A 26,947-nucleotide genomic window follows, 5' to 3' on the forward strand; every position below is an offset into this window, starting at 1 on the left:
CAAATCCATGGATTCCAGCCATCTCTTCCAATAATGTGACCATGTCAAGACAGTCACTGAGGCTGACCCAGAGTCGACAGAAATGAAAACTGTTTAGTTTGCAAATATCTGCATTGGCCTGCCTGCCAGCTGGAGCAGGAGAAGAAGACAATAGAGCTGAAAACATCCATTGCTTTCCAGCATTCCACTTTTAAAATTATGCATTTGGGAGAGAAAGAAAAAACATGCTGAAAAGTTGGCAGAGATTCTTACTCCATGAAATAGACATTGCATGTACCTTTAATTCATGACTTTCCTGTGCATGCATGGAAGAAACCAAAATAATTCCTGGTTATTGACATTTGTGTATGCTCCCTATGACAGGTTCTGGGGATGATCTCATAACTTAGATGGACGTGTCTTGCTCAGTGTCTCAGTGGGAAACCACACCTGAAATCTGTGAGTGTAACAGGAATGCTCTCAGCCATCCTTCATTGCCTGCAACATCTGCAATACCTGCAACAAAACTGTACTAGATCCCCAGCCTAGGATGAGAGGTCCAAATAACTCCAGATACACAGTTCTTCACATGTGATAACAGAGAAACTCCTATAACACTGTTTTCCCATGCATTGTCATGATGGAAATCCACGTGAATTTCTCATACTTTGTTTATATGATGTTCCAGTTGCAATCAGCTTCTGCCATACTTTTCACTTGTTCTGTGTATTGTGTGCAGGCTTGTAATGTTAAAATTCCTCATGTTTCATCATAAAAATGTCTACACTTTAATAATAAGAGAAATTCTTTTCATGTGCATTTCTCACTCCAAAGTTAACTCCCAAACACTTAAGACAAAACACAGATGTGTTGTTTACAAAAAAGAGAACAACTCTGAGTGAGAAAAGCCTAGGCTCAAACTGGGACTTTTACAAAAGAGACACTGGGATTTTTCAAAAGCTGTGACCTATCTGGTGAGAAGAAGGTGACTTTCACCTATTCACTTGTTTAGGCAACTTAACATTTTGTAAAGTGTTAGGAGACGACAGGCAGAACTGGACAAAAAATTGGCCACGCATTACTTTAATCAAATGAGCTAAAGGGCACTGTTGGTAATTTTCTGTCCTGCTAGGGAAGCTAATTTTCAGATACTATTCAAATGTTCCCTGTGAATGGCCACATAGATCAGTATATTAATGTTTTGGCAGCTGCAGGTAGTACAAAGATTGCCCTCTTTTAGTGTCCAAATAGTATTTGTGTTACTGTTTAACATACACATATTTTTTTTTCCATTATTTACATCATGCCTTCCAATTGCAAGCATCAGATTACAGACCATATTTACATAATTTAAAGTCAAGAAACATGAAAACTTCCCCACTAAAACTTTTTGTTTTCCATTATACCAGCTTACCTTATACATTCCACTGATTCTGGCCTTGATTTTAGATCCTGGTCTTTAGCAGCCACTCCAAAATGAATGGGGAATAATCCTCCAAGAATAATGTCTCCCTTCTTCTGCGCCCGTTGGTTTGGCCCATAGGCAGCAGTGTTCCAGGTAAACAGCAAAAGAATCAAGCAGCATCTATATGAAGTCATTGTTCCTCTTTTCACCAGGGGGTTATAGGATGCAGAATTGGAAAAGATGATGCAAGAAAGCAGATGTCAAAGCTTTTCCTTTCCTTAATACAGCACAGAGAGGATTTGGGGCACATGCTGGCAGGGAGATAAGCAAGAAGGTGGGAGCCACAGTGCTGGTGTTTCTCCCTCTGTCTTCTCCATTGCAAAAAAAAAATTCAGCTGTCCTTCTTCCTTCATAACTGAAGCATTATGGAGAGCCCATCTCTGAGAACTGTAAGGGAAAGATTTGAAAAGTGATTCCAGCTATACACCAGGACCCCACATTGCCATGATGGTTCTGCTTTGTCAATCCAAGCCCCCAGTATGCCCCTGAAGCTGCCCCCACTCAACAACCCACCTGGGACATATCACAACCTTGGCAAAGTCATTAGGCACCCTGGTGGCACAGCCACACCTCCTCAAACAGTGTCAGATGCCTGATTCTCTGCCACATACCTAAGGTGGGTTGCTTAATCTTCCTATGGTTCTGTGTGATCCTGGTCATAGCAGATGCTGTAAAACCTGTGATCTGATCAGTGTTCATGAACAGAGCACACTGTGAGACCTGGGTGGGCAAGTACGGAATAAGGGAGCATCAAATGCAGTAAGAATCAAGCCCTTCTCTTAAGCAAATAACCATAATAATCTTTTGGTGTTGGTCCTTCATCTACTGTCCACTGATCATTCTTAACCCTCTGACTTTGAACTTATCCTTGCTAAAAATAAAACAAGGTCCCCAGAAAGAGTTCTTTTGCTTTGAAAGGGAGAATGAATTCCAGGGAAGCATTTGAAACCAAGATACTTCTCCATAATGAATCATGAAGACTTGAAAGGTTCGGCAATCATGCCATTGAAAGCTTAGCTATAGCAGCCTTTGAAGTCTGTTTCCTGGGGATGAAAAATACTGCAGCTTCTCCATGCTCAATACATTTTCCCTGCAGCATGTCTACAGGCCTCCCAAATGAAGAACTAACTTAATTATGGCATATAAAAATGGCTATGGCTACAGGAGAGGAGACAGCACAGAAAATTCACAATGAACAGCTCTTCAGCCTATTTGAAACAGGTCTAAAAGCTAGTAGTAAGAATCTGAAGTTAGTCAAATTTAGAGTAGAAGCTAGGCATACATTGCTAATTCTGAGGACAATTAATTTCTGAAGCAAGTCATCCAGAGTTTTTAAGTGCTGAGAACCTTTTTATGAGGCTGACTTATTATCACTAAATGAAGCTATATGGATTTGATCTTCACCTAGGTCAAATAAAGAGTTACTGCAAGGAAAAACTGCGATCATGAGGCTTCTGTTAGCAGTCTGGATGATCATGCATGCTGTATGATCACCAAGCATGTGGAACTATTTCATACATTTTCATTACAATGAAGGTTCATATGCAGCAGTCAATGAGAGAGGAGGGACAAGGCTTCTGTTGTTCTCATGCCTCTGTGGTCACTGCAATTAGCTGGGCAGACACTGCAATTCTCTGTGGCGGGTCCACTCTAAACTATTCTTTGGGCCTGGCTTGAACAAGTGCATTTTTATTGGCAAGGGCAGTCAAATCTTTGGCTAGATATCAAGATATGTCTAGGTATCAGCATGTGGTCCTTTGACAGCTGGATGATAGAATTTTAACCAGAACCAGGATTAGAATAGGACAGAGCAATGCAACAAGTGAGTGTCACGAAGTGTATGGGTTTTGATCTTTTTTGGTGGATGGATGGTGGTTTTGGCTTTTTCAGTGCCCAACAGAATAAAGAACAGAACACTTTTCCATATTTCAATTAGAGAAATGTCATGTTCCTGCCATCACCTGTGGTTTCAGGAAAGATACAAACACTAGTGAAGTGTTGATACAGTGTCCTGAAGTCCTGAAGTGAGGACCAGCACAGGCAGGGCCAGCACTTAGAGGTGAGATGTTTGAAACAGGGAGAGTAATTTCTGAAGAGACACTGCAAAGACATGGGATGGTCTGACTAATGCTCTTTAGCTCAGCTCATCCCCAGCTCCCTCTGGGATAGCAGGGACCTGGGGGACCGCATGCTCTGACATGTCCCCAGAGTCTGGGCAAGGAACCATGCGTAGGACTCAACCAAGATGGGATGCGGTCAGTGACTTCCCCAATTGCTGTGGGAAGACTGCTGATTTACTACTCAATTTTTCTGCTTTTACTTTAATAAGGCTTTCTTTTGCCTTTGGGGTTATTCGCTCATGAAAAAAGAAACTGTTTCCATCAGCAGCAGACAGACAGTATAATTTATTTTGCTGGGTTGCTGTGGAGGTGTTTGGGCTGATGCTACTGAATATTTAGGAACTCTTCAGCACAAGACAGTACATGGCTGAAGTATGAAATGTTGAAAATGTAAATTCACATTCTTATTTCTCTTTTGTCACAGTAGACAAAGTCAAAACACCCTAACTGGTAAAACACAGTAAATTTTAAAACAGCATTTACATCACTTAGTAGTCCAAGTTGTTGTTCAAGAGCATGACAATGGAATAGACAATGAAAAGAAAATTATTCATTAATGGTATAGGACATCAGGGTTGGTATCCCCCTGAATAATTTGGAACTAGCAGTTCTCAGGGACAGGACACAGAACTGAAGTAACATCAGAGCTGATGTCTGGGAACAAGATGGGCTGCATATATATAAAGCACACCCCTGAGGCAGCAAACTGAAGGATAAATGTCCAAAGATGCACTGGCACAGAAAAGCAAAACTAAGTGTATGCTCAGCTTCTCATAAATCTCAGTGTCCAAATTTACGACTCTCCATACCCAAATTTCAGCTATAGCTGGAAAACTGAACTCATTTAATGGGAGATAGAGGACTCACAGCTGCTTTCAAGTGCCCTGCACACCTGAAGATAAATATTGTACATAATATTATACATAACATTATACATAATATATATAAATATATAATATTGTACATAATAGATGAAGATACCAATTTCGTGATGAACAGTTGTGAGCTTGCTGCCAGTGCCCCAGATAATATCCTGTAGTATCAACTTCTGTTTCATCAAATTTTCCTTCAGTTCTCTTTTCTATAATTAGGTTAAGATTATGAGCCTCTTCCTTATTAAAGGAAAGCATTACACAGACAACGATTGAATTACCTGCTGATGTATCTTTCCAGACATAAAACTTAGCATACCACAGGTGGAAATTCTACTACAAATAGAACAAATTACTGTGATCCTGAAGTTTTCAGCTAATAAATAAAAAAAAGATTGAATTAACAAGCAACTGAATTGAGATGGAATCCATTGCTACTTCTTCCTTTGCAAATGTTTTTACATGTAAAACATTATTTAGTATTAGCACATAAATTCTTTGATTATAAGCTCTTCAATGCAGAACGCTTTTTCCCTGTACATTTATTCAGCCAATAAAATTCCATAAGACTACTTTTGCAAGAAAAATATAAAAAAGAAATAGTAATTTTATTTTTTTTTAAATGGCCTGATTTTTAATCTCCCTCCCCTTTTAAAAATAATCCTCAATAGTTTTTCCACTCTGTTTCATTAAGTATCAGACATTTTGATTCTGAACTGTCTTGGAAGAGAGCTTTTAAGCTTCCATGGAGGAATTTGAACTGGTTCCAGGAATAGGATGGTCTGTAAGGCAGTTATTGCCAGGGCAGGAACAGTAGCTGAGGTGGGGAGGGATGGTACCCAGGTACCAGCTGTAGGTATTTGAAAAGCTTGCAACAATCGGTACCATTTTGCCAGTTGAATGCAAGTTTTAGTTGCCAGACTAAATCAGGCAGAAAAGCCAGAAATGTTCAATATATCTTTTTTTTTTTTTTTTTTTTTTTTCCTTTTGTGAAAGGAAGCTGGATGGCACATTCCTGGCATGCATTACTTATGAAGCAATTATTAATCAAACAGTAACTAACCACAACTCTCAACAGCAGCTGCTCAGGTACATCTAAGAGCTGGTATGGGAAGGATCTCAAGGGACCGTGAAGCTGCCCCTTAGCCCAAGAAGGGCTCAACAATAGTAGTGCAATTCCTGGCATATTTGCTCTAAAACCTTGTCAGGAAGAAACCAATCAGACACTCAGAGCAGCCTCCTTCAATGCTTCTCTGCTCTTACCAAAGAAAATGTTTTCTCACATATAACTTTAGTGTTTTTTGTCACAGCTTAAACCTGTCTTCTTCTCCCATTTACCACATGAAGGCCAGTGCCTCCCTGCTCGTAATCACCTTGTTTGGGATTTGATTCACCTCCCCTTTTTACTCTTTTTTTTTAGACCAAGCAAATTAACTTTTTTTCCACAAAGATGCTTTCCTGAGCTCAGATTATTCTTTTTTCATTCCCCTGGCCTCTCTCCAGCATGTCTCCACACTTAATGCTGACCAGTGCCCAGAAATGGACGCAGTGTCCTTGCTTGGCCCTTACAAGCACTGAGCAAAGTAGAAGAATTACTTCATGTGTCTTGCAGGCTACAGCCCTGTTTGTACATCTCAGCATGGAGTTTGTCTTTTTTGGAACAGCATGATATTGTTAACTTATGGTAACTTATCAACTAAACACAAAGCAAACTTCAGCATGTTTATATTCACAAGGCCATGAAACTTCACAAGAAATTATCATTTTCCAAAAGCTTTTCCCTCACATTTAGTTCAATTTCACATGCAAAATTTCATATGATCATCCTGGACACCAACAAGGAACCAGTATGAACAAGCTCAATTAAGTCTCCTGGGCTTTCAGGACCTTTTCACAGCAGAGAATGGAAAGATTCCTGCTTACAGCCATGCAAAAAAGGCTGTCCCAGACTCAAGAAGACCCTGGCCTCCCACACAGCAGGTTTGTTCTGCTTTTGGGAGGCCTGGATGCCCCAAGGAAGCTAAAGAATGATACTTCAGTGGACAGTGGACACAAAATATAAGTCTTCATACTTCTAAGACCAGACCATACATCTAGTGCTTAGGTACCATGACAATATGAGAAAAAGTAAATTGTTCACATTTGTCACCAGAGCAGGCATTAGCTCAACCTTCCTGTACCTCTTTGATCAAAATGATGGACAAGTGCATCAAAGATGCAATCAAAACCAGAGTGTTGGGGTGCTCAAACGGAGGAGCTGTGCTTGCATTTTGTGGAATTAAACTGCTCCATCTCTAAACAAGGCAAGTGCTAGCTAAAGATTTACTACAAATAACTTTTTGCCTATGGAGAAGATGACAATTCTTACACAATACACTGCCTAAAATAAGAAGATCTTTAATTGGACAAATAGCATGATTGAGAGATGGAATCTCAGCTGTGGAAAAATTTGGAGATTTCAGATGAGTGTAGAGAAAAATTCAGATTTAGAATAATGATTCTGTTCTAAAAACACTACACACACACACTTGGTTTTGAACTAAATACAAAATGTGAATTCAAGAGCTTTAACCAATAAAAAGATTTTACAAAATAATCAAGATCATCAGGGTCACCAGGACAGTACTTCCATGCCCTGTTATTACCTTAAGGGCATGTTAGCTGTTATAAATGGTATTTTTCTGGCAGAAATCAAGATGTTAATATACTATTACACTACAGCAAATCTATGTTAAAAATTATATATTATAGTCTCACCTGGGATTGCAAAAGCTAAGAGGAGGCCAAAACCACAGCACACAAATCAGCCACAGTACTGAAGAAGCTGCTGAAGCTCATATATATAAAATTATTTAGTTCAAATGAAGAAAGCCATATACTTAACACTAGGAGAAAGAGACTGCAGGAGGAATTGTAGATCTAAGAACCTAGTCTGGTCACGAAAAATCTGACCATTTGTTCTATAGTAACATTCTCATTTCTCCAGGAAAAACAAAATATTAAAAACAATACAGTAAACCAGGCAATTGTAACATTCAATTCTGCTATGTCTGATATACCCAACATCATCAAGTTTGTCTGAGAGTTACCATTTAGGTTTCCAGAGTTTTCATATCCATAACATTATTTTTATGTAGCAGCCAGATCTTTAGCTTTTCTTTACTCCTAAAGTTATATACTGGTGTCCAAGTAATACAGAACCTACTATGAAAGTGGGGAGTCTCACCCTGGTCTGTTTAGCACTACAGAATATGAGAGTGACAGAAATATAGTGACTAGGATGTCACTACTGATACTCTGCTCAACACTTGAGATCATGGAAGCCTAAAATGTTAGAGGCTGATGTTCCACATTCTTGGGAACTGCAGATATAGAAAATGGAACCAGGAATAAGCAGAACACTTTGTTTCATAGACAACAACTCTGTTGTAGCAAACAACTCTGGTTGTAGCAACAGCAATCAAAAGAGCATCAGCTCCTGACTGTTGCATAACCAGGTAAAAATCCAAACCTGCCCACAGGCAGCATTTACCATGTGTGGATTTAACGTGGAATTACAAGGCCTCTGATTTCCATCTTACTTAAGCACATGCTCGTGAAGTGCATGCAATCTCATGCCAAGCCACACAGCTGCAATTGCACAGCTTTGTAGCAAACACCTTTCCACCAGGACTGTACCTGCCTTTGGGATTCACATAACATTTCTCAAGTAACTTGCATCAATATCATGTTCAATATCCCTGATCAGTGCAATTTGGGATGTGATATTCTTTTGTGGAAATAATTCTGTGTTTGCTGATGGCAGGAAGCAAAAAGACAGAAGTGGCAATAGAAAATACCTTAGAGACTCATTGGATGCACTCAGCGAACACCATTAGCAAACACAGAGCTATAAGTGGTTTTTGAGTGGTGAGTGTGGGGTGGAAATCCATGTGGAGGGTGACTTATGTCTTTGGAGTAATTTCTTCACAGGTGTGGCTGTAAGTCAAGCTGAGAAGCAGCTCCAGGGACCTCATAGGCAAAACTGGTTTTGCTCCTCTGAAGGATTTAAGTGTTTTCTGCAATAAGAACTAAGGCTCATTTCAACAAGCTGTATCACAGACCTCTGAAACAAATACTGGAAGGGAATAAGACAGTTCTTACCACTCCTATGTCTTCTTCAGGACACGTGTAAAAAGTGCATGTGTGTACATATCCAAAGGAACATTGGAATGCATGAGTTTATCAAGGCATCTTGGACAAGAAACAACCTGTGACAAATTCATTAGAACTGCTAAGACACACTAAAGAGCTACAGCACCCAAGAGGATCCATGAAGAACAGGTGAGCTTGGAGGGATTTCTAAGTCCTAGGGGGTTCCAGAGCCACAGCAGCTCATTTGCAACCTTTTGGGAAATTGCCATAAACACACTGGTTACCGATTAATTTATGGTGGGAGCTGCGCTGAACCCTTGAGCAATCTCAGAGACTACAGGCAGCAGGGAATCATCTTGCCAACATCCTAAAGGTATCTGGTTTTGCCCCTCTGTGTTCCAGATTCTGACCTTCTGTTGCTGTACCGTGGTTTGCTAACTTGCTTATTTCCTACCACTCCTGTTAAAAAGTCCATCATTTTATCAATTGTTTAAAGTGGATAAAAAGATGCCTTTGATATAATACCAATCTAAAGTCTTCTTGGTAGTTCGAATGATTTTTGTCTTAATATATGGAGGAGATTAAGGGAGACCTGTAAGAGCTGCAATAAAATATGAAGTGAAATACTTTGCTAAGGTAACATTTTTTATTAAATTGATTTCTCTGACTTTCCTTGCTCATAAAGAAAGTCTCAACCATGCTAACGAGTGTGCATTTCAGTCAAAGGTACTTTACCCCATCCTGTATTTTTGGGATGTAACTAGGCCCTCCTGAGCGGACGAAGAAGAAATGCCTAGAGGATACTTGAGAGAGTAAAGACCATCTCCATCCTTGTGGCATGATGCACATGGCACTGGGTTGTGGTTTGTGAACTTTGAGTTGTTCAGACTTTTGCCTGCAGGTGAAACAGTCATGCACTCACCCTGTGTGCCTTTCAGGACACCTTACATTCCTGCACATCATATGTACATTCCAGCATCTCAAGCAAGCCTTTCCTCAACATCCAGTGCAGGAGCTTTGCCAGCAAGTGGCACCCAACCAAACTGCTTTTAGCTCCTGATTTGCAGAATTAATCTTTCCTGTGTGTCTGGCCTTGGGACACAGAGAAGTGTTAACATGTGCTGTGTTCACAGCCCACAGAAGTGAAGTCCACCACTCCGAAATGACCCTGGATAGGTAACTGGGAAGTTTCTTCATCTTTCCTAGCTTCTAATCTGTCTTCTTCCTCTCTTACAAGAAACATCTCTGGGGCTGACAAAAGGACTGAATCCCCCTAGCAGAGTCCTTTTTCCTTGCTCATCATGCCCATAAAACAACATGATTTTGTTACACTCTTTGCATAAACCCACTTTTTTTTAAGATGAGCTTTTCTACAAGAAAATGAAGAGTCTTCAGCTCAGTTCTTTAATACCAAAACATGCCAGTCAAAGAACAAGCTTATGAAACTGTGTTGCTGTAGTCTGTCTGGAAAGAATAAGAAGGAATTACTGTTGTTATCAACTCCTGGATGCTCTATACCTCACATTTCTCTCTAATTTTTGTCTTTCTTCCTTCTCTTTAGAAAATAATATGTTAGAAGGTCTGGTCACCAGGATAGGACATCTTGAACTGCCTTTTTTTTCTGTTCTACATTGTGAGGCAGAAAAAAACAGAGGAGGGGTCAGGAAGGTGCCAAAGTAGTCAGTCATTTGTGAGTAGTTAGAATTAAAATTAAACAGTTTAGTTGAGTGCTATTCAAAAGAGATGACACACTTTTTGATTGGCCAGCATTAGATCTGCTGGTTAGCAAATCAAAAGGTCAGGGAAGATGAAACAACAGAAAAAGAATACTCAAGAATACTCAAATAGGGCAATGCATTATTATAGTTCTGTATTTCTCTCAGTTAATCAACCAATTTTTGATCATTCCTCTACAAAACAGGAAGAGCAAATAAGCTGAGACCATGTAAATAAACATGAAGAGAATCTGATTTATATCAGCAAAATTCTTATTTCCAAAACATTCTATGATCAATCAGGATTAGGTGCAAGACCCTAAGAAAAGTCAATCTGTCTGTTAAATACAGCTTTTAAATAAACTGGGATATCATGTTTCTGATTACAATTCGGTATGGGTTTGTTGGAAGTGGTGTTCTCCCACAGCTGGTGAGGGGAAGACCCTTGACATGATACCTGCTTCTTTATCCTTCCTGGCTGGGCAGCCATATGTCAATTATTTAGTCTGAGACTTTGCTTCCCAACTTGTAATAGTGTCCAGAAATAGTTTTAGAAACGTATCGCAACTTTGCTTTATCCATGTCAACAGATGTCAAACTGAGTATCAGCTGAATCAAGGCTGATTCAGGTTTTTCTCTGGCAAAAAAATAAAATACAGACCTGAGAGCTAAACACTTTTTCAAATTTAGCTTTGTCAAATTTTTTACAAGGGGAAAACATATTTTGCTTCCTAATTTCTTTTAATTTGACTTGATTTTGTTTTTAAAAAAACATCTGCACTTGAAGTAAAATGCTTTATTTGATCACTTTTTTTCCCCAAGCAGAATCCTCAGTGAACCAAACAATAAGGACAACTGTAATTCTGAGCCAGTTTCAACATAAATCCAACTCAGAAAAAACACTTAAGTATGTGCTCAACTTTAGTGAGACTTGTCTTTAATGAAATTTAGTAGATTCTAAAAGCTTAGTATGTACTTTAGTGGTTTGCTGAATCAGAGACTAAAGTAGCCTCTGGCTGTTTGCTCTTTTTCCATTTATACTATTATTAAAAACAAATAAACACTTTCTTTGTGTTGGATAATTTCTTTTTATACTGACTCCAGCATTTTGTATTAATAAATTCTTACAGATTTTTGTCGCCTTTTTTTCCTAATCCTTCCTCTTATATTTCTAGTTATCCACTGTCACAGGCTGACTTTTATTTTTCTTTTATTTTTCTTTTTTTTTTAAACATTTTCACATTGCTTATTTTCTCTTCAATATGATTTTCTGAACTGAATAATTATTGTTCCTTCTCCAGTTTTCTTCTCTCTCCTCCTTTCATTCTAATACCAAAACATTCTTTTCTATTTTTGTATTTCTTTTGCCTGTACACGACATGTAACCGCTTCCTGTTAGAGAAGGCAGAAGTGAATAGGGTCCCCAGGAGAAGAAAACAGATTCAATGTAAAGGGAGTCTTGGAAAGGCCATCAGAAATATTGAACTCTAGTAAGGACAGAAGTTCTGCTAAACCCATAAAATCATTAAAATAAATCAGTGAAAGGCACAGAAGAAATTCAAGAGTAGAACTGCAAGAGTGAGGGGAGGTGAGTTATGGGCATAGACAGGCACATGTCCCACTCTACAGTGAGAGAAGGTTAGTTTGGCTGAGTTTTCTTTGCAGAGCTGACTTGTGCTAGCATGTCCTGTGGAATGGGGCACAGGGAGGAATACAATACTGTACACTATACACTGACCCCTGGAATAAGAACAGTGACCCTCATCTGCCTGGGAAATGCACAGGAAGATAAGAGTGATATGCAGGAACTTGTTTATCAGTTATGATTATTTACTTGATTCACCCAGGAAATGCTGGTTGGGCCTGTGGGGCTGCACTTTGTGGCTGCAGATATCAGTAAGATGATACCACAGACCCATGACATCAGCCAGTACTGACAAGTAGGCAGCCAGCATTGCTCTCCCCTATTGCACCACCTGACCTCTTCAGGGATGCATCATATTATTTACCATACAATTTATTATTTTGTAGGAAGCAAACTTTCCACAATGACTTGTATAAGATGGAGTAGACAAGTGTAAACACTTTACTCAATTTTTTACAGAATTCATCTTGAGCCCTACAGATGCATGTTATCTGCCCTGTAATACAAGAGGATGCTGGAAATTGCCATCCAGGTTCAAATAACAGTCCATTCCGTACAAGAACCAGCCTCCAGCAGTATTCAGTGATGCCTGCTTCAAAAATGTTGTGTTAGACAATTAGAGGGCTAGTGTCTAATAAAAGATACATCTAGCTCCACTAGCTAGCAGCTGATTAAGCAAATAGGATAAAGTTTTATGAAAACCAGCCTTAATTTTATAAAAGAAAAAAACCCCCAAAAATAAAACACTCCCCTATTGGAATTTCCCTGTCACTCTCCTCAGCTGATACAATCACCAGATATCACAATCTCATAGTAATTTTTTTATTGCATCACTATTGGAGGTGATCAGGAGCTCCAAAGAGTCATCAAAATACATCTTGAACCTTCACCTTAGCTTCCTCTTGCAAATACTGGCAGTTTAGGTTAAACTGCTCATGATGATGCAATTAACCAAATCAGCTGGATTTGGCCCTGAGGAAGACCAGGAGCGTGGCACTTGCTGGGGAGACTGCCCAAGTGAAGAGCATCTTTTTAGACTAGCACCTCAAATAACTAATCCAAAGTAACATGTCTAATAATGCACAAGTGTAGGCTTCTTTTGAGTACATCTATCTCAACAGGTCCACTATTGTGCTTTTAGATCAGAAAAAGGCTAGGAATTGTATCTTTCTCACTTCTAGATTTATTTAGTTGGTGAATTTAGTATTACTACTACCACATTCTTCAGGAATTTTCATATAATTTATCTCATAACTAAGGTATTGCTCAGTGAGAGTAAAGACAGCAGAACTCAAGTGCAGGTAGGGACAAGCAAAGCTATTTAGTTTCTAAAATAATCTATTCACAGCAAAGAGAATTCACAGCAAAATTCATCTATTATCTTCATTGTTCAAAAATAAAATTTGTAAGAGTGCATGTGTTATTTTTCTTTCAGCAAACAACACCTCACGTTCTTGAAAAAGCATATGATGGAAAATTATCATCTCTTCTGGCAAAACTCCTCTCTGAAATAAAGCAGGGGATCCCAGGCTTTAATGAATTGAATTGCTAGGCTTTGTGTCATCTGCCTTTCTAAATACAGCCTCTTCCCTTTGTGTTTGATATTACAACGTAACTTTTTCCAGTTCATAATTTAAGCATGATTGGTGAGGAATAACAGAGCTTCAAAGCAGGAGAGACAACCTCCTCCTCTGCATCATTTTCATATCCAACAAAGAGTTCCTATTAGCTTGGGAATAGAAGCAAATACAGGAAGGAATGGAAAGAATTGAAGAGCACCCTGTTTATTACACAAACTTGCATGATATGAATGACTGAAGGCTCTCAGCTGGATAGGGAGCCAGGAGGATGGAATACCAGCTGTCTATCAGGAGAGTCCACTACAGACCTAAGGGCAGGGAGTGAGTTCTTGACTAGCAAGCAGAAAATTAATACCAGAACTACTGGAAGATATGTGAAAGCTTTCATCGTCTTCGTGGCCCATTCTGCCACATGATTCAGAAATCAGAAGACACCATGGCCACCCACTTCCGTGAATCCCTGAGAAACACAACTGTGTTACTTGAACACAATGTGGCCACTTCTTGTTACCACAGCACTTTAAAATATAATATTCGTTTACTGACTTCACCCTCACTCCTTTTTGAAGGTGATCTTTCTGGAGCAGAAAAACACCTGGGGTCACACTCTGGTGAGCCCCAGCCACCTTGCCTGCCTGCCAGCTCTGCAGCTCTACGCGCTTCATCTCCGGGACAACGGTGTGACTTTTGGAGGCTCTATGCCTCATTTAGCCCCAGTAATGGCCTAATTGGGTTGGAAAAATGCAGGAGCAGGAGCATGATAAAGAAATAGCTCTGCTGTGCTTATTTCAGCAGGTGGAAAAAAAGTGAAGAGAGAAGAGGGAAGAGAGAAGAGAGAAGAGAGAAGAGAGAAAAGAGAAAAGAGGGATGAGGAGAGAAGAGAGACGAGAAGAGAAGAGGGACAAGATAAGAAGAGAAATGAGAAGAGAAGAGAAGAGAAGAGAAGAGAAGAGAAGAGAAGAGAAGAGAAGAGAAGAGAAGAGAAGAGAAGAGAAGAGAAGAGAAGAGAAGAGAAGAGAAGAGAAGAGAAGAGAAGAGAAGAGAAGAGAAGAGAAGAGAAGAGAAGAGGAGAAGAGAAGAGAAGAGAAGAGAAGAGAAGAGAAGAGAAGAGAAGAGAAGAGAAGAGAAGAGAAGAGAAGAGAAGAGAAGAGAAGAGAAGAGAAGAGAAGAGAAGAGAAGAGAAGAGAAGAGAAGAGAAGAGAAGAGAAGAGAAGAGAAGAGAAGAGAAGAGAAGAGAAGAGAAGAGAAGAGAAGGCAAAGAAAACGCAAATCCACCAAACCCATATTTTCTACCTTTACTAGATATTTATGTGTGTAGTTTTAATTATAATGGGGCATTGTGCTGACTAGTTCTTCTGGCAGCAGGATTAATGTGTCAAATGAAGGAGTACCAGAAGAGGGCCAGATTTGGATAAGCATTTCTACTTCCAGTAATTTTCTACTGAAGTTGGCCCCTTACCCATAGGGCTTCACTCCATCCCCACTTAGTAAGGTCTGAGATAATGGGTGCTCTCACTATCTAAATGGGAGGGGAAAAGTGAGTGGAGAAAAGGTGAGAGGAAAGGCAGGTGACAAGAGTGACTATTTCAGGAACAGCAAAGGAAGCAGCTCATACCACTAGCCAAATGTCTATTCAGCTCTAGTTTCTTCTCTCCTGGGAGGCATCTTGCTACCTACCCAAAGAAAACCATTCTATCCTCTTTTGAACAACTCAAATTTTTTCTTGGCATCCCATAAACCACTCAAAGATTGAAATGCTACACCTTGCCTCAGAGAATGTCAAAAAAAGAGAAAGAAATAAAGACCCTTTTCTAACTTTCAAAAGGTGAGGAACTTCTTCCTTAGAAGAACAAGAAGCAACAAGAAGAGTGCAAGATCAGGAGATGAACCAGATTCCCCTTCACCTAAAGTGAGAAACCAAAAAATTTACTTCACAGTGGAGAGGACAGCCCTCCCTTTGGATGGTCTTTTTTTTTTTTATGAGCTCTCATCATCCCCAACAAGATCCCAGCTATTTACATGGCTTTGTTTCCTCCCTTTCCTCTCTAAGTGGGAGTCCTATATTATCTCAGAGTAGAGTCTCCTTAAGCTGGAGCCAGAATTGCTCATACAGCACTGAAGTCACAGAAGTGCTCCATACTTGACACCGCACAGGACAACCTGTATCTATTTCAGTTCTCTGCCTTGGGGACTGGTACAAAATATCCTGCGTTTTATTCATGTCTCGTATTAAAACTTCCAAGAATAGATATTTGGCTGATAAAAGTTCCAGAGGATCCTGCTGTAAATCAGAACACATCCTCACTGGTAACATTTTAAAAATCTGATTTGGCCTTGGTGCTCTAATTTACAGCACAGCCTTGTACACATTTCCATCAACACAACAGCAGGGGCAGCAAACAGCATGGAGGAAGTGTGAGCAGCCAGTGGGAAGAAAAGGAACTCACAGATTTTCAGGCAACCTCTCATGGTTCCTTTGGAAAACTCACTGGAATCATTCCTAATAACCTTTTACTCATGTTTCCTGCCTCATTCTTAATACAATTTCTTTGTTAACTTGAAAAAATTGTGTTGAGGGGGAATTGCTGTATCTGTCAAGTGGCCAGCAACAAGATGATTTTTAAGTTCCCCAGGGTTCTAGTGGTAACATAAAAATTTCCCTGTCAGAGCTCAGTCAGCTCAGCCACAGAATTGTTTTTGATGGACTAGGAATTTTTAGTGCTTGCCTTCATCTGGTAATTGCCTGGGTACCAATACTGGTGATGTGGTTACAATCACAGTATTCAAGCAAGAATGTGGCATCAGCCAGTAAGGGAAGGCTGGTTTCAACCAGGCTTGGAGCTTTAAACAGGACAAACTTTAGCAGTCATCATTCCCACTGACTGGTAGTGTAAAATAAAATGGGAAATGTAAATTGAAGTGTTAAGCTTATCCAATCATGGACCAAAAATGCACTTTCAGGCACAAAAATATTTACACTAAACCAGAAGCTGTCTGAAAAAAAAGTTGGCAGTAAAAATACTAAAACCCATTTATTTGTAGCATTGAAGAAAGGGGAAAGTAAGAACTATTAATAAGTGCTAAGATTCTAAGTATGCAGGGAATTTATGAGGGAGGTTTACAAGATCAAGGAAGTACTAAAGAGTTAATAGAGGTAAAAAGGCAAAAACGATATTTTTATAAATATAAAATGCGACTGAGACTGGCCATGAGCCCACTGCTAGATGCGGGTGATAAAACTGTAAATGACAATCCAAAAAAGGCGGAAATATCGAATAAACATTTTGTCCTTTGCACATTGTTTTGTCCTTGGAATGAAGCTGTAGAAAGTATCATCCCATATTACGTCAGCCCAACAAAATTCACCGTAGGTAATAAAAGGAGATGTGAGACGAGATCTGCTAAAATTAAATGTTTTCAAATCAACAGGCCTGGAGTCTAAAATAAACTAAATAAGGAGTTCTCCTAATCACTCGTGTTGATACTGAACAACTCATGGAAAAATGGGAAAATTTCAAAGGGTCAGAGAACTGCAAGTGTATGCAGTTATTAAATAACTACTAAAGAAGGAAGGCCCAGGAAATTATAGGCACTATACCCCAAAATCAGTCTGGGAGCAATAATGAAATGGGTTAGGCCAGCAGTCTTTCTAACAATCAATGAGGATAAAATATTAATATGAAACATATTTTTAAAAAATCCTACTGTTCTTTTTATGAAATTAGAACTAGATAAAGACACTATATAGAGTACAACATGGACATGTCCAAGGCATATGACTGACCAGATTAAAAGTTGCAATTAATAGATTCAAAACTAGTTTATGGATAGATCTTAAAGGTTTTGTTTAGGGGATGGTATCAATGAAAGAGTATTTTCTAAAGACACCACTCAGAGATCAATCTCGTTCTGAAGCTATTCCATATTTTTTCATCAGTCCTCTAGATTGTAAAATGAAGCCACATTTGTTAAAAGCTGATACAAACACAAAAGCTAGCAGTGAAGAAGACAGTTTTAATGTATGATTGATCACTAATGTTGGCATGTACAAAACTAAACTCTCCCCTGGGCACCAGTGATCTTCTGTGCTGTGCTCAACATACTCATCTTCCTCGTGGCTCTGCATTGAAATAACTCCATAACTCAATCTCATGTTTCAAGGCTTCTGAGGACAGCCTGCAGAAGGGAGAGGACTGCTCTTTTTTCTGATGCCCAATTTACCCGCACGCTCTAGGATGCTTGAAGGAAGACAAAGCTACACTGATTGGCAGCAGCTAGACTGAGACCCTGAAAAAGTTGCACCAGTGTCCTGCTAGGATACAAAGGATCTATTTTTTCTTAAGTGCGTATGTTGGTCTAACTTGCTCACATGCTGAGGGTCAAATTTAAAGTCAGATATGGAATTAGGAAGGAATTTTCCATCCCACAAAGACTGGCGAGAATCCCAAGTGCAACTAACTCACTGTTTTCTCTTCTTATCTCCCTAGACTTCTACAGGGAGATGCAAATAACAAACCTAGAGATTTAATAGACTTACGAGATCTTAAAATTAAAAAAAGGACATTTCTTTAGAGGATGCAATCACTGCATGACTCAGAGGCTTGATTTTCCTGTATCAGTGTGCAGCAGAAGGCATGCATAGTGTTTGGTAAGGGAAGGGTACATGTGATGTTGTATGTCTCACAACAGTTGTATTCAGAGCTCCTCAGGACACAACACAAGCTTCAGGGAGTAAAGAGAGACTCTGTATAGATGGTGCTGTAGATGTGCCACTGTCATAAAATGAGAACAATGTGATACTGAATTCTGCTGCAGATCATCTAAACTTAGGCTATTGAGGAATTCCTTCACTTAGATGTTTCAGCTGTTTATGGCAATCCTCCTAGAGTCCATCTAACCAAAATGACCAGAAAATCAGCTAAAAAGTAGCCACTAGTTAGAACTACTTCTGGTGTTGACAGATCAGCTTACTGACAAGGAAAGCGTTTCCTATAGTGTCAGCACAGTAAAAGTTGAAGTCTAGGTCACATGTATACTTGTCTTAAGCATAAACAAAAATCCCTGATAAGTTTCAGATCTAGAGCCCTTTTCCTGTGGGTGCTACTGTAGTGAAGCAGAACAAGCCTGGCTTGATGTTCAGATAACAAGCTAAACCTGCAGGGTTAGCAATGGTGTGATTCCTTGTTTTGATTTAGACACTGAGGAGAGGAAAGACAAGGCCTCAAAAGGAGAATAAATACAGATGAGCAAGAGGTTATTTCATTGATATCTCACTTTTTAGAGAGCTGCCCACACTTAAAAAGGGAAAAGCAAACACAGAATCTGGAAATACATTCTCAAACCCTTACTAAAGTGATGCCTGACTTTCTCTTGCTTTTATACCCAAAATGTGATCTTGCTAAGACCAAACCTACCAGATCTGTAGCCATCGAAAGAGCAATATGTTACAAAGTGAAAGGGAATACTCTTAAAATTAACCTATCAATGGATCTCCCTTCCCACTATTGAAAAAACAGACCTAAGGTGGACCACAGAAATGCACCTCAGCAAACCTGAATTTCTGTGAACTAGGAAACTCTAATAAAATAGCAGACTGGCAGTAAAAAAGCACCACCACAACAGTCAAGGCAACAGACATTACAAAGTGACTGGGAACAGCAAATTTTAATCAAATCATTCAACTATTTTGTTGTTGCTTACCTTGATTCTGTCAGACAATATTGTTAAAGAGTCTTGCTAGAGACTCCATATCACCTTTCCAAATTACAAAGGGTCAAGGCAGACTGCTCCTAAAATTTCAGAAGACAGCATATCTGCCTCTTTCACCATCTACAATGTTGAAGGCAACAATTTCAAGGAAAACACCCCCCACTGGGTCCTTCTGCAAGGAATCAAGGAGAGCATAAAACCACCATTAGCATTTGCAACTTTTTTCTGAGCTAAACCCATTAACTACAGAAACACTGCTAAGAAGTACTAGGAGGCACTTCAGTAAACATCTACATCAGCAAGATTTCAAGTGTTCACTGTATATGCCTAATTTTTTGCCAGCTTAATTTCTTGCTCAGTCGTTTACTTCTTGTGCAACACTGAATGCAGCAAAAGAAATTTGCTTCCCCAGCCAATAAACAGATAACAATTAGCTGTGACCACTTTTGTGGAGAATGGAGGATCCTGAGACTGAAAAATTGCTCCTCAGCAAAATGAAAGAACACAATATTATTATATATAAAATTATGATAATGATCTGTGTACACCTCTCATAGGTTCTCTCCATGGATCTAAGACTTCCTAACAAACATTAAATTAATCTTTGCCACCACACTCTTGGAAGACAAATGATACTTTGCTACAATTTGTTTGCAAGTGGGAGAATGTAATGAACTGCTAATGCTTACACATCTAATTTAAAAAAATGCTTTCATGATTTTATTTCTAAATGTTTATTTAATTTCCCAAAAGTAAAACTGAGAAAAGTGTAGTATTTCATGCCAGTCTCTCTCCACCCCTTCGGCTCTTTGAAGCCTTACAACATCAAGCCCGTAAATTCAATTTCTCTGTCTGGAGGCTCAGATCTAATAGCTCTGTCTGGAACATCAGTATCAAGGGATCTTGTCTTCAGAGTTTAGAGGAAAACAGCAAAGAGCTTTCTGGAGAGACAGAAAGAAAATTTCTAGTATTTATTTTAGAGAGAAATTATTAAGAGGTGACAACTACAAGAACGTATAACTTTTATTAATAGCTTCTCAATATTACAGCGTACACCAAAACTTATGTACAGACACAGAAAAAAAAGTATGTGCTCTCACCTATCTATAACTTGCCTAGGTTCTGTCTCCCACAGAAATCATCACTGCTCATTTCAGAACAAGACACAATGAGCTGGGATAGTTAATCTCCCACCTCAGGTCTCACCATCATCTCCAATAATTAAAAGTTCTTTAAGCACTGAGGCAACAAGGACTTCATGTTTGTATCAGTAAGGGTCATCATTAGCAATGAATATTCTTACTGCTAAGACTTACATATATTCTTACATTATGACTTTTTAAAAACCCATTTTTGCAAGCTTACTGTATTCTTGGGCCAGTAAATTTTCACTGGTGTTTAAATTTTTTGACATACCTGCTGATAAACATATCAAGGGAGTTTTTAAAAACCAAGACTGATTTTCTGTCTTCAGTCTGTCCTGACTGACGAATGCAGCTGGGTAAGTTTCCCAACCATATTACTATGTACATGTTAAGATCATCAGGAAGAATCAATGTTCAAACTGTACCCAGGAGACAAAAAATGAAGAATGCTCTGCTGAGATCCAGGAACCCAAGGTCTACTCTTCCTTTTCCTTTTTTGACTGTCCTTACCTTGGATGTTTGTCGTCATACAATTGATGTTCTATTGAGAACTCTGAATCAGAGATCACCATTGCTCACATTTTTGTATTTGGGTGATTAATATTTCTGAATTTATAACATATGTTTATATTCAGGTATTTAATGTATTTATGTAGTTACAAACACATAAACCCATCAGTGTGTCTTTGTGTATTTGTCAGCCTATATGCTATCAGCCTAGCTGTTCCTATCAACTTTGCTGCATCTTCTGGGATCTAGCCATGTTCAATAAAGCTTGCATCATGGCAGCCTGGCAAAACCTGCCGCTTTAAAACAACACTGTTAATGCATGTGACACATGTTGAAATGGATCAACCACTGCAGTTAGATCAGCTTTCCCCAAGCCAGAGTGTCTTATTTACACTTATAAATATGTAGACCTTTAAATATAGATCTATTTCCAGTAGAGCTCCAGAAAAACAGATTGCTGAATAAACACAGCTACAATTATTGCTAATAGGAAATTAATAGGAAATAGGAAAGTAAGAAATTCCCTATATAAATTTCATATGCTTCCACGATTTGATTTAAATAATTTCAGTTTCTCTGTCAAATCCTACCCTCACTTCTTCTTTGGAGCAGTATAATCCACAACATCCTCAATCTCCTATTCACAGTGAACCACAAGCATCTGCTGTTTTGTTTGTGAACGTGCTGGCAATCTGCTCAGATGCCTGACTCAGGTCTCAAAAATGGGTATTTTAACCTGGGCTGAAGAACACGTATCTCACCTGTAGAGCCAATGGTCAGACCACACAGCAAGAGGATCAAATCAAACTTGCACTGTGGGGAAGGTATGACACCAGGAAATGTATGGAAAATGCACAGTCCCAGAAGCCAGGAGCTGGATTAAAAGAGGACATAGCTTTGAAGAAAGGCTCAAACTCTATCTCATTTTTGGGTGCAAAAGGATGTCCAGCATCAACACTTGACAAGCTTCCTTTCTCTTGATATTGTGTGATCTTAAAAGGATCCAACAGTCAGGCATATGCTTTCTGATTTCCAAACTAATAGCAATTTAAGGCTATGAAATAGCTAATTTTACCTGCAGAACTGCAAACTAAATTGATTCCCAATACAAATTTCTAAACAAATATTAAAATCTATGTAAAGCTAATTAAAAATTCAGAACCTGCTTTCAATTTTACCTAAATTTCTTTTGTAATTACCTGATTGCTTATGCATGATTAAATCACACTGTAGCCAGGGAACACTTTTTTTCCTCAAATCACAATTGAACCTGAGTGATTATTTTCCTATTTTATATAAATGAGTTGAAATCACTTCTGTCATGGAAACACATGATCTAAGACAGAGCTGAAGAAAAAACTAGCTCAGCTTCACAACATGATCTTAAGTCTGTACTGCTCTATTCATCCATTTTTTTAATTTTTCATCTCAGTACAGAATGCACGAGAATGACCTTTTGATTTTTCAATTGAGATTCACTTTATCACACAATCTGTGTTTACACAGTCATACAGTATTCCTAGAATAATATCATGTCAAGCAGCTGTTACTGTAATTTCATATGCATCAATGTAGAGTCTTGGAACATGCAGAATATTTCTGAGGAAATGGTCCAAGAAGATAGTGTAAGAAGGACAGCTCAGTTATCAGTCTGCAGAGGAACCACAAGATCCTCTCTCTTCAGGCATTCAGGAAAAGCACAAGTATAATGAGTAAGAATTGGGATAAGGTTTACAATCTGATATAGTTATGAATTTTGTTCAGAATGAGGACATCTGTATACATTTTTAAATGTAACTATTACTCTTAACCATTTAAGTTGTACTGTAAACACACACCATGTTAAAACAGATGTCAGGCATGCAGAGGGCTCTACAAACAAAATAAACTGGGAGAGAGGTTTATTTTTTGCCTCTTTACAATTTACACAATCCATGCAGATAAGGATTTTACAGCTTTATTAATAAAAATTAAAGATAGCAGAAAGCAAGGAATCTAAGCATCTGTTACCACCCGCAGTTTAAACAGTTGACTGAGAAGAGACTTTGTGCTGCAGCAAACAATTACACAAAGTAAACGTTGCTGTACAAGTCATGCCAAGGTTCTCCAAGCTGTTCTTGGCACAAGACCAGCAAAGGTGAAACAAAAATAGCTTAATGTCATCCTTGCAGTTGTCCACATCTAGTAACACACAGAGAAGCCAGGCCAGCCTCAGCCCTGCATGCCACAGTATAGCTACAGGACTGCTCTATCACCCACTTCCCTGTGGTTCCAGCAGGGTTATTTGATAACTGAGGACCATGGGGAGAAGGTGAACTTCAATTCTCACAGGTGTTTTCCCGAGGCACAGGAGACAATAAGTGAGTGGCTGGTACCAAGGCAGTAGGTCTCTGGATTTCAGATACCGCTCAACTGAAAAACTGTCCTCTGTGAAATTTTTGGATGAAACAATGCCATAGTATTAACCTAGAGAACTTTAATTTTAACTGGGCTAAGTATACAGGAAAGACAGGCAGAGAGTCCAGGGAAGGCAACTGAGAGCAGCTCAAGGAGGCCTTGGGGTATTGGTGGATGGAAAAACTGTCATGACCCAGCAACGTGAACTTCCAGCCCAGAAAACCAACCATATCCTGACTGGTCACCAGATCAAGGGAGGTGATTCGCTTTCTCTACTCTACTTTCATGAGACCCCACCTGGAGTGCTGCATCCAGCTCTGGAGTCTTTGACATAAGAAGCCTGGAAAAGTCTGAGGGACACCATATGGCTGCCTTCCAGTAAAAAAAAAGGGTTACAAGACAGCTGGAAAGTGACTTTTTACAAGGGGATGTAGTGACCATATGGGACATGATGGTCTTAAACTGAAAGATGTTTAGATTAGATATTAGGGAAAAATTCTTCCTGTGAGGATGGTGAGACACTGGAACAGGTTTCCCAGAAAAGTTGTGGATGCTTCATCATTGCAAGTGTTTGAGGCCAGGCTGGGTGGGACTCTGAGAAACCTGGTCTGATGGAAGGTGTTCCTGTCCATGGCAGGGAGGTTGGAATGGAATGATCTTTAAGCCTTCTTCCAACCCAAACAATTCTATGATCCCACAGGTCACTGTATTCAATTTCTATCAGCCCACAGCATTGAATGGAAAAGATGAGAGCCACAAGTTATCTGCCATGAGTTACCCTACTGCCAGCTCTTTTAGTGAAATCATGTTCCCTTAATTAAGAGATATAGGTCTCATAATCCCTTTCGCTAACAGGACATGAGCTCTTGCTCATCTGAAATACTTAGCCTGGGAAGGACATGTGCATTATTAGGTACACAGCAGCACTGCTGCATTACATGCTTAACTAAGAATTATGAACTCTCTTTCCATCCTAGTTGTAAGGTTATTAGATACCTGAGTAATTTTTATTGCTTTGTTTCTGAAGAAGGTGGTGTAATATTAGTGTGAGCATCACAGAGACACATTAACTGGCAATTACTGTCTAAAGCCAGAGACAAATCATTAAAAAAAAAAAAAAAAAAAGAAAAAAAAAAAAGAGAAGAAAAAAGGATGAATCCCAGTGTGGAACAAACTATTTGTTTCATATGCTTATCAAAAATTCCTCCTTTCAATCTCTGGGCCTGGAAATCAGATATTTTTTCAAATTTTAATGTTGCCATCTAAACCTATATTTAGATCAAGGATGTGAATATGAGCACAAGTATCCAACAATAGAAACCTGAACCTGAAAATTACAGTTGTGCATTTTTTCTACTTTAATAATCCTTGATACAAAATGGGAACTTGTTACACTGCAATTAGACATTTTTAAAAGCTCCTTCAGATCTTTGGATGAAACACAGTATTTGGATGCCAAGCTGTTGTCATCGTTTTTACTGTCTGGAATTGTATGTTTAAAACTCTATCAAGTCAACCTTTCATATTTCTGAGACAGCTATTTCAATGTGTTTTGATTTATTGAGAGACCTTTCAAACAAGGCCATACAATGTAGGGTTGTTTCAAACACTGCCTATAATAACAAAATCCACATGTGTTGCGTGCAAGCATACTCCTTATAATTTACAAGATGTTATTGTTTTTAATGGACATTCCCCCAAACCTACCTGCCAATTTGCAAATTGCTAACAGCAACAGGAAATTGTGAGGACAAACTGCACCCTCGGTGTCACCTACAGTCTTCTGCATCCCCCAGGTTGTTGGCAAAACTGTCAACAATTCTCAGTTACATGTCAGTAATTCTTCGGGCACGGTACACAGAGAGGGAGGATACAAATTGTTGTGTCAGCTCTGCCCATTTTGCAATGTTAATAGAAATTACAGCACCAAGATTTGTTTTAGATTTCAGTAACTGCAGCTATTGCCCTGATAAATATCACAAAAGACATATTGAGCAAGAAAATGAGACTGCTACAAATATCCCCCAGAATAAGATTTTCACTTAAAAAACCACAAATATTAACAATGTCATGGCATTGCTTGTAGGAAAGACATTTTGGCAAAACTATAAAACTTTCAGAAAAAATAAGTAATTTCAGAGTAATTTACACTGTTTTGATACAGTGACATTAAAATAATCTGTTCCCCTATAATAATCTTTGTCAATGGTCTCTTCTCACAGGATGTCATTGGTATTTTCAGTGTCACCTGCCAGGCCCTGTCACCAGCCTAAAGGTTCTCAGAAATACGATCATCTGCAGCTATAACTAGCAATAGTCCCTACCTAGAATCAAGGAAAATTAAGTGCTATGCCTCAGTGTAAGCAGCAGGCAGTAAGTCTATTTCTACAATTACATTCTGATGTACAATGCAAGAAATGAGTTATTAGGGGAGAAAGAAAACAGGCATTATATAGGGAAAGCATCTCATCCTCATACCAAAAAACAAATGGGGAGCACTCGGCCTCATAGTCCCTTGTTTCACCTTGTTGACTCTGTTCACTCCAACAGGGATGATGTTCTTTCCACAATTCCCTTAGGCAGGTCTGTAAAACAGCAGACAGTGCCAGTTCTCTTGTCTACCTCAATTACCACCCTACTGCTGCCTCTTGTCAGGTCTCCCCATGTGCTCCAGACCCTCTCACTGCTATTGGTTTCAGCGCTATCCCTGCAGCATCTCTCATTGCACTGTGTTGCCAGCTGTGGTGCTGATGACAAAATGTCAGACATGTCCTGCTTCAGCTAGAGCTATTCCAGTTTGACAAGCAGGGGGATCCAGGCCCCTACATTCATACCTTCAGCTCTGTCACTGCACACACAAAGTCCAACAGCACAGAGACCCACTGCACTTCTCTTCATATTGTTCACCTACACAAAGACCAAAGTGTATGAATATTTCTGATTCTACTGAGTTCCTTTCCTTTAAGAGTGTCCAATTTTTCTTGTCCTTCATAAAATGTCTCAGTTTACCAACTGAAAACTGAAATAGATGCTATGGAAGCAATGAAAATAACTAAAGCAAAACAACTACCAAATACTTAATCTACTTCATTCTGGCTACTTCCAATATATGGTGACTGACCATGTCAAATTCCAGCCACAGAGTTCCTGATGCACCCATGGTCAGAGCACAATCTCAGTAATAATGTACCTGTGACTCTGATGATCAGACACCATGTGGTTTCATTTGAACCTTAGTTTTCAATTTAAACTAAACCCCTCTGCCTTTCATGGCTGTGAACGAAAACTTCAGTGCTTAAGTAGAATAAAACAAATACAGCAAGTGTTGCAGAAGCTCCAGAAGAGGAAGAGGTTGTGGTTACTAACAATGAGGAGCTAAAGCTCAGGTCCTCTAAAGTTCTTGAGATACTCATCACTTTCTTTAGTCACAAAGAATTTTCCACCCCCAGAAGTGTCATCCAGCTGCTACTTAAGCCTGGAGGACTGGGATCTCATCTCTGCAAGCCAATACACTGACACAGTGCATCCTGCACCACTTCATGGAGAGACACTGCTCAAATCTCTCAGCTGAAAGCTCCCAGGCAGAGTATTCAAAGTATGTGATCTAACTGTGGAGGAAGGAGGGTAAAGGCCTGTTTAAGATTAAGCTCAGCTTTCTGATTTATACTTTCAAAGG

At 39.2% G+C, this 26,947-nt stretch overlaps 1 protein-coding gene across 3 annotated transcripts in view; it reads right to left on the reverse strand.

Moving 5' to 3' along the window:
* CASR (calcium sensing receptor) overlaps positions 1–26,947 on the reverse strand; it is an 88,875-nt gene that overhangs the window by 40,732 nt on the left and 21,196 nt on the right. For all 3 annotated transcript variants that reach the window (XM_086882773.1, XM_086882774.1, XM_086882772.1), the window contains one exon: positions 1,394–1,831. In XM_086882773.1, the coding sequence (XP_086738899.1) occupies positions 1,394–1,578 (185 nt within the window). In that variant the 5' untranslated portion in view covers positions 1,579–1,831. The remainder of the gene's footprint in view (positions 1–1,393; positions 1,832–26,947) is intronic.

The sequence above is a fragment of the Cyanistes caeruleus genome, chromosome 3 (assembly GCF_971803275.1).
Source record: "Cyanistes caeruleus chromosome 3, bCyaCae1.hap1.1, whole genome shotgun sequence".
NCBI classification, from domain to species: Eukaryota; Metazoa; Chordata; class Aves; order Passeriformes; family Paridae; genus Cyanistes; species Cyanistes caeruleus.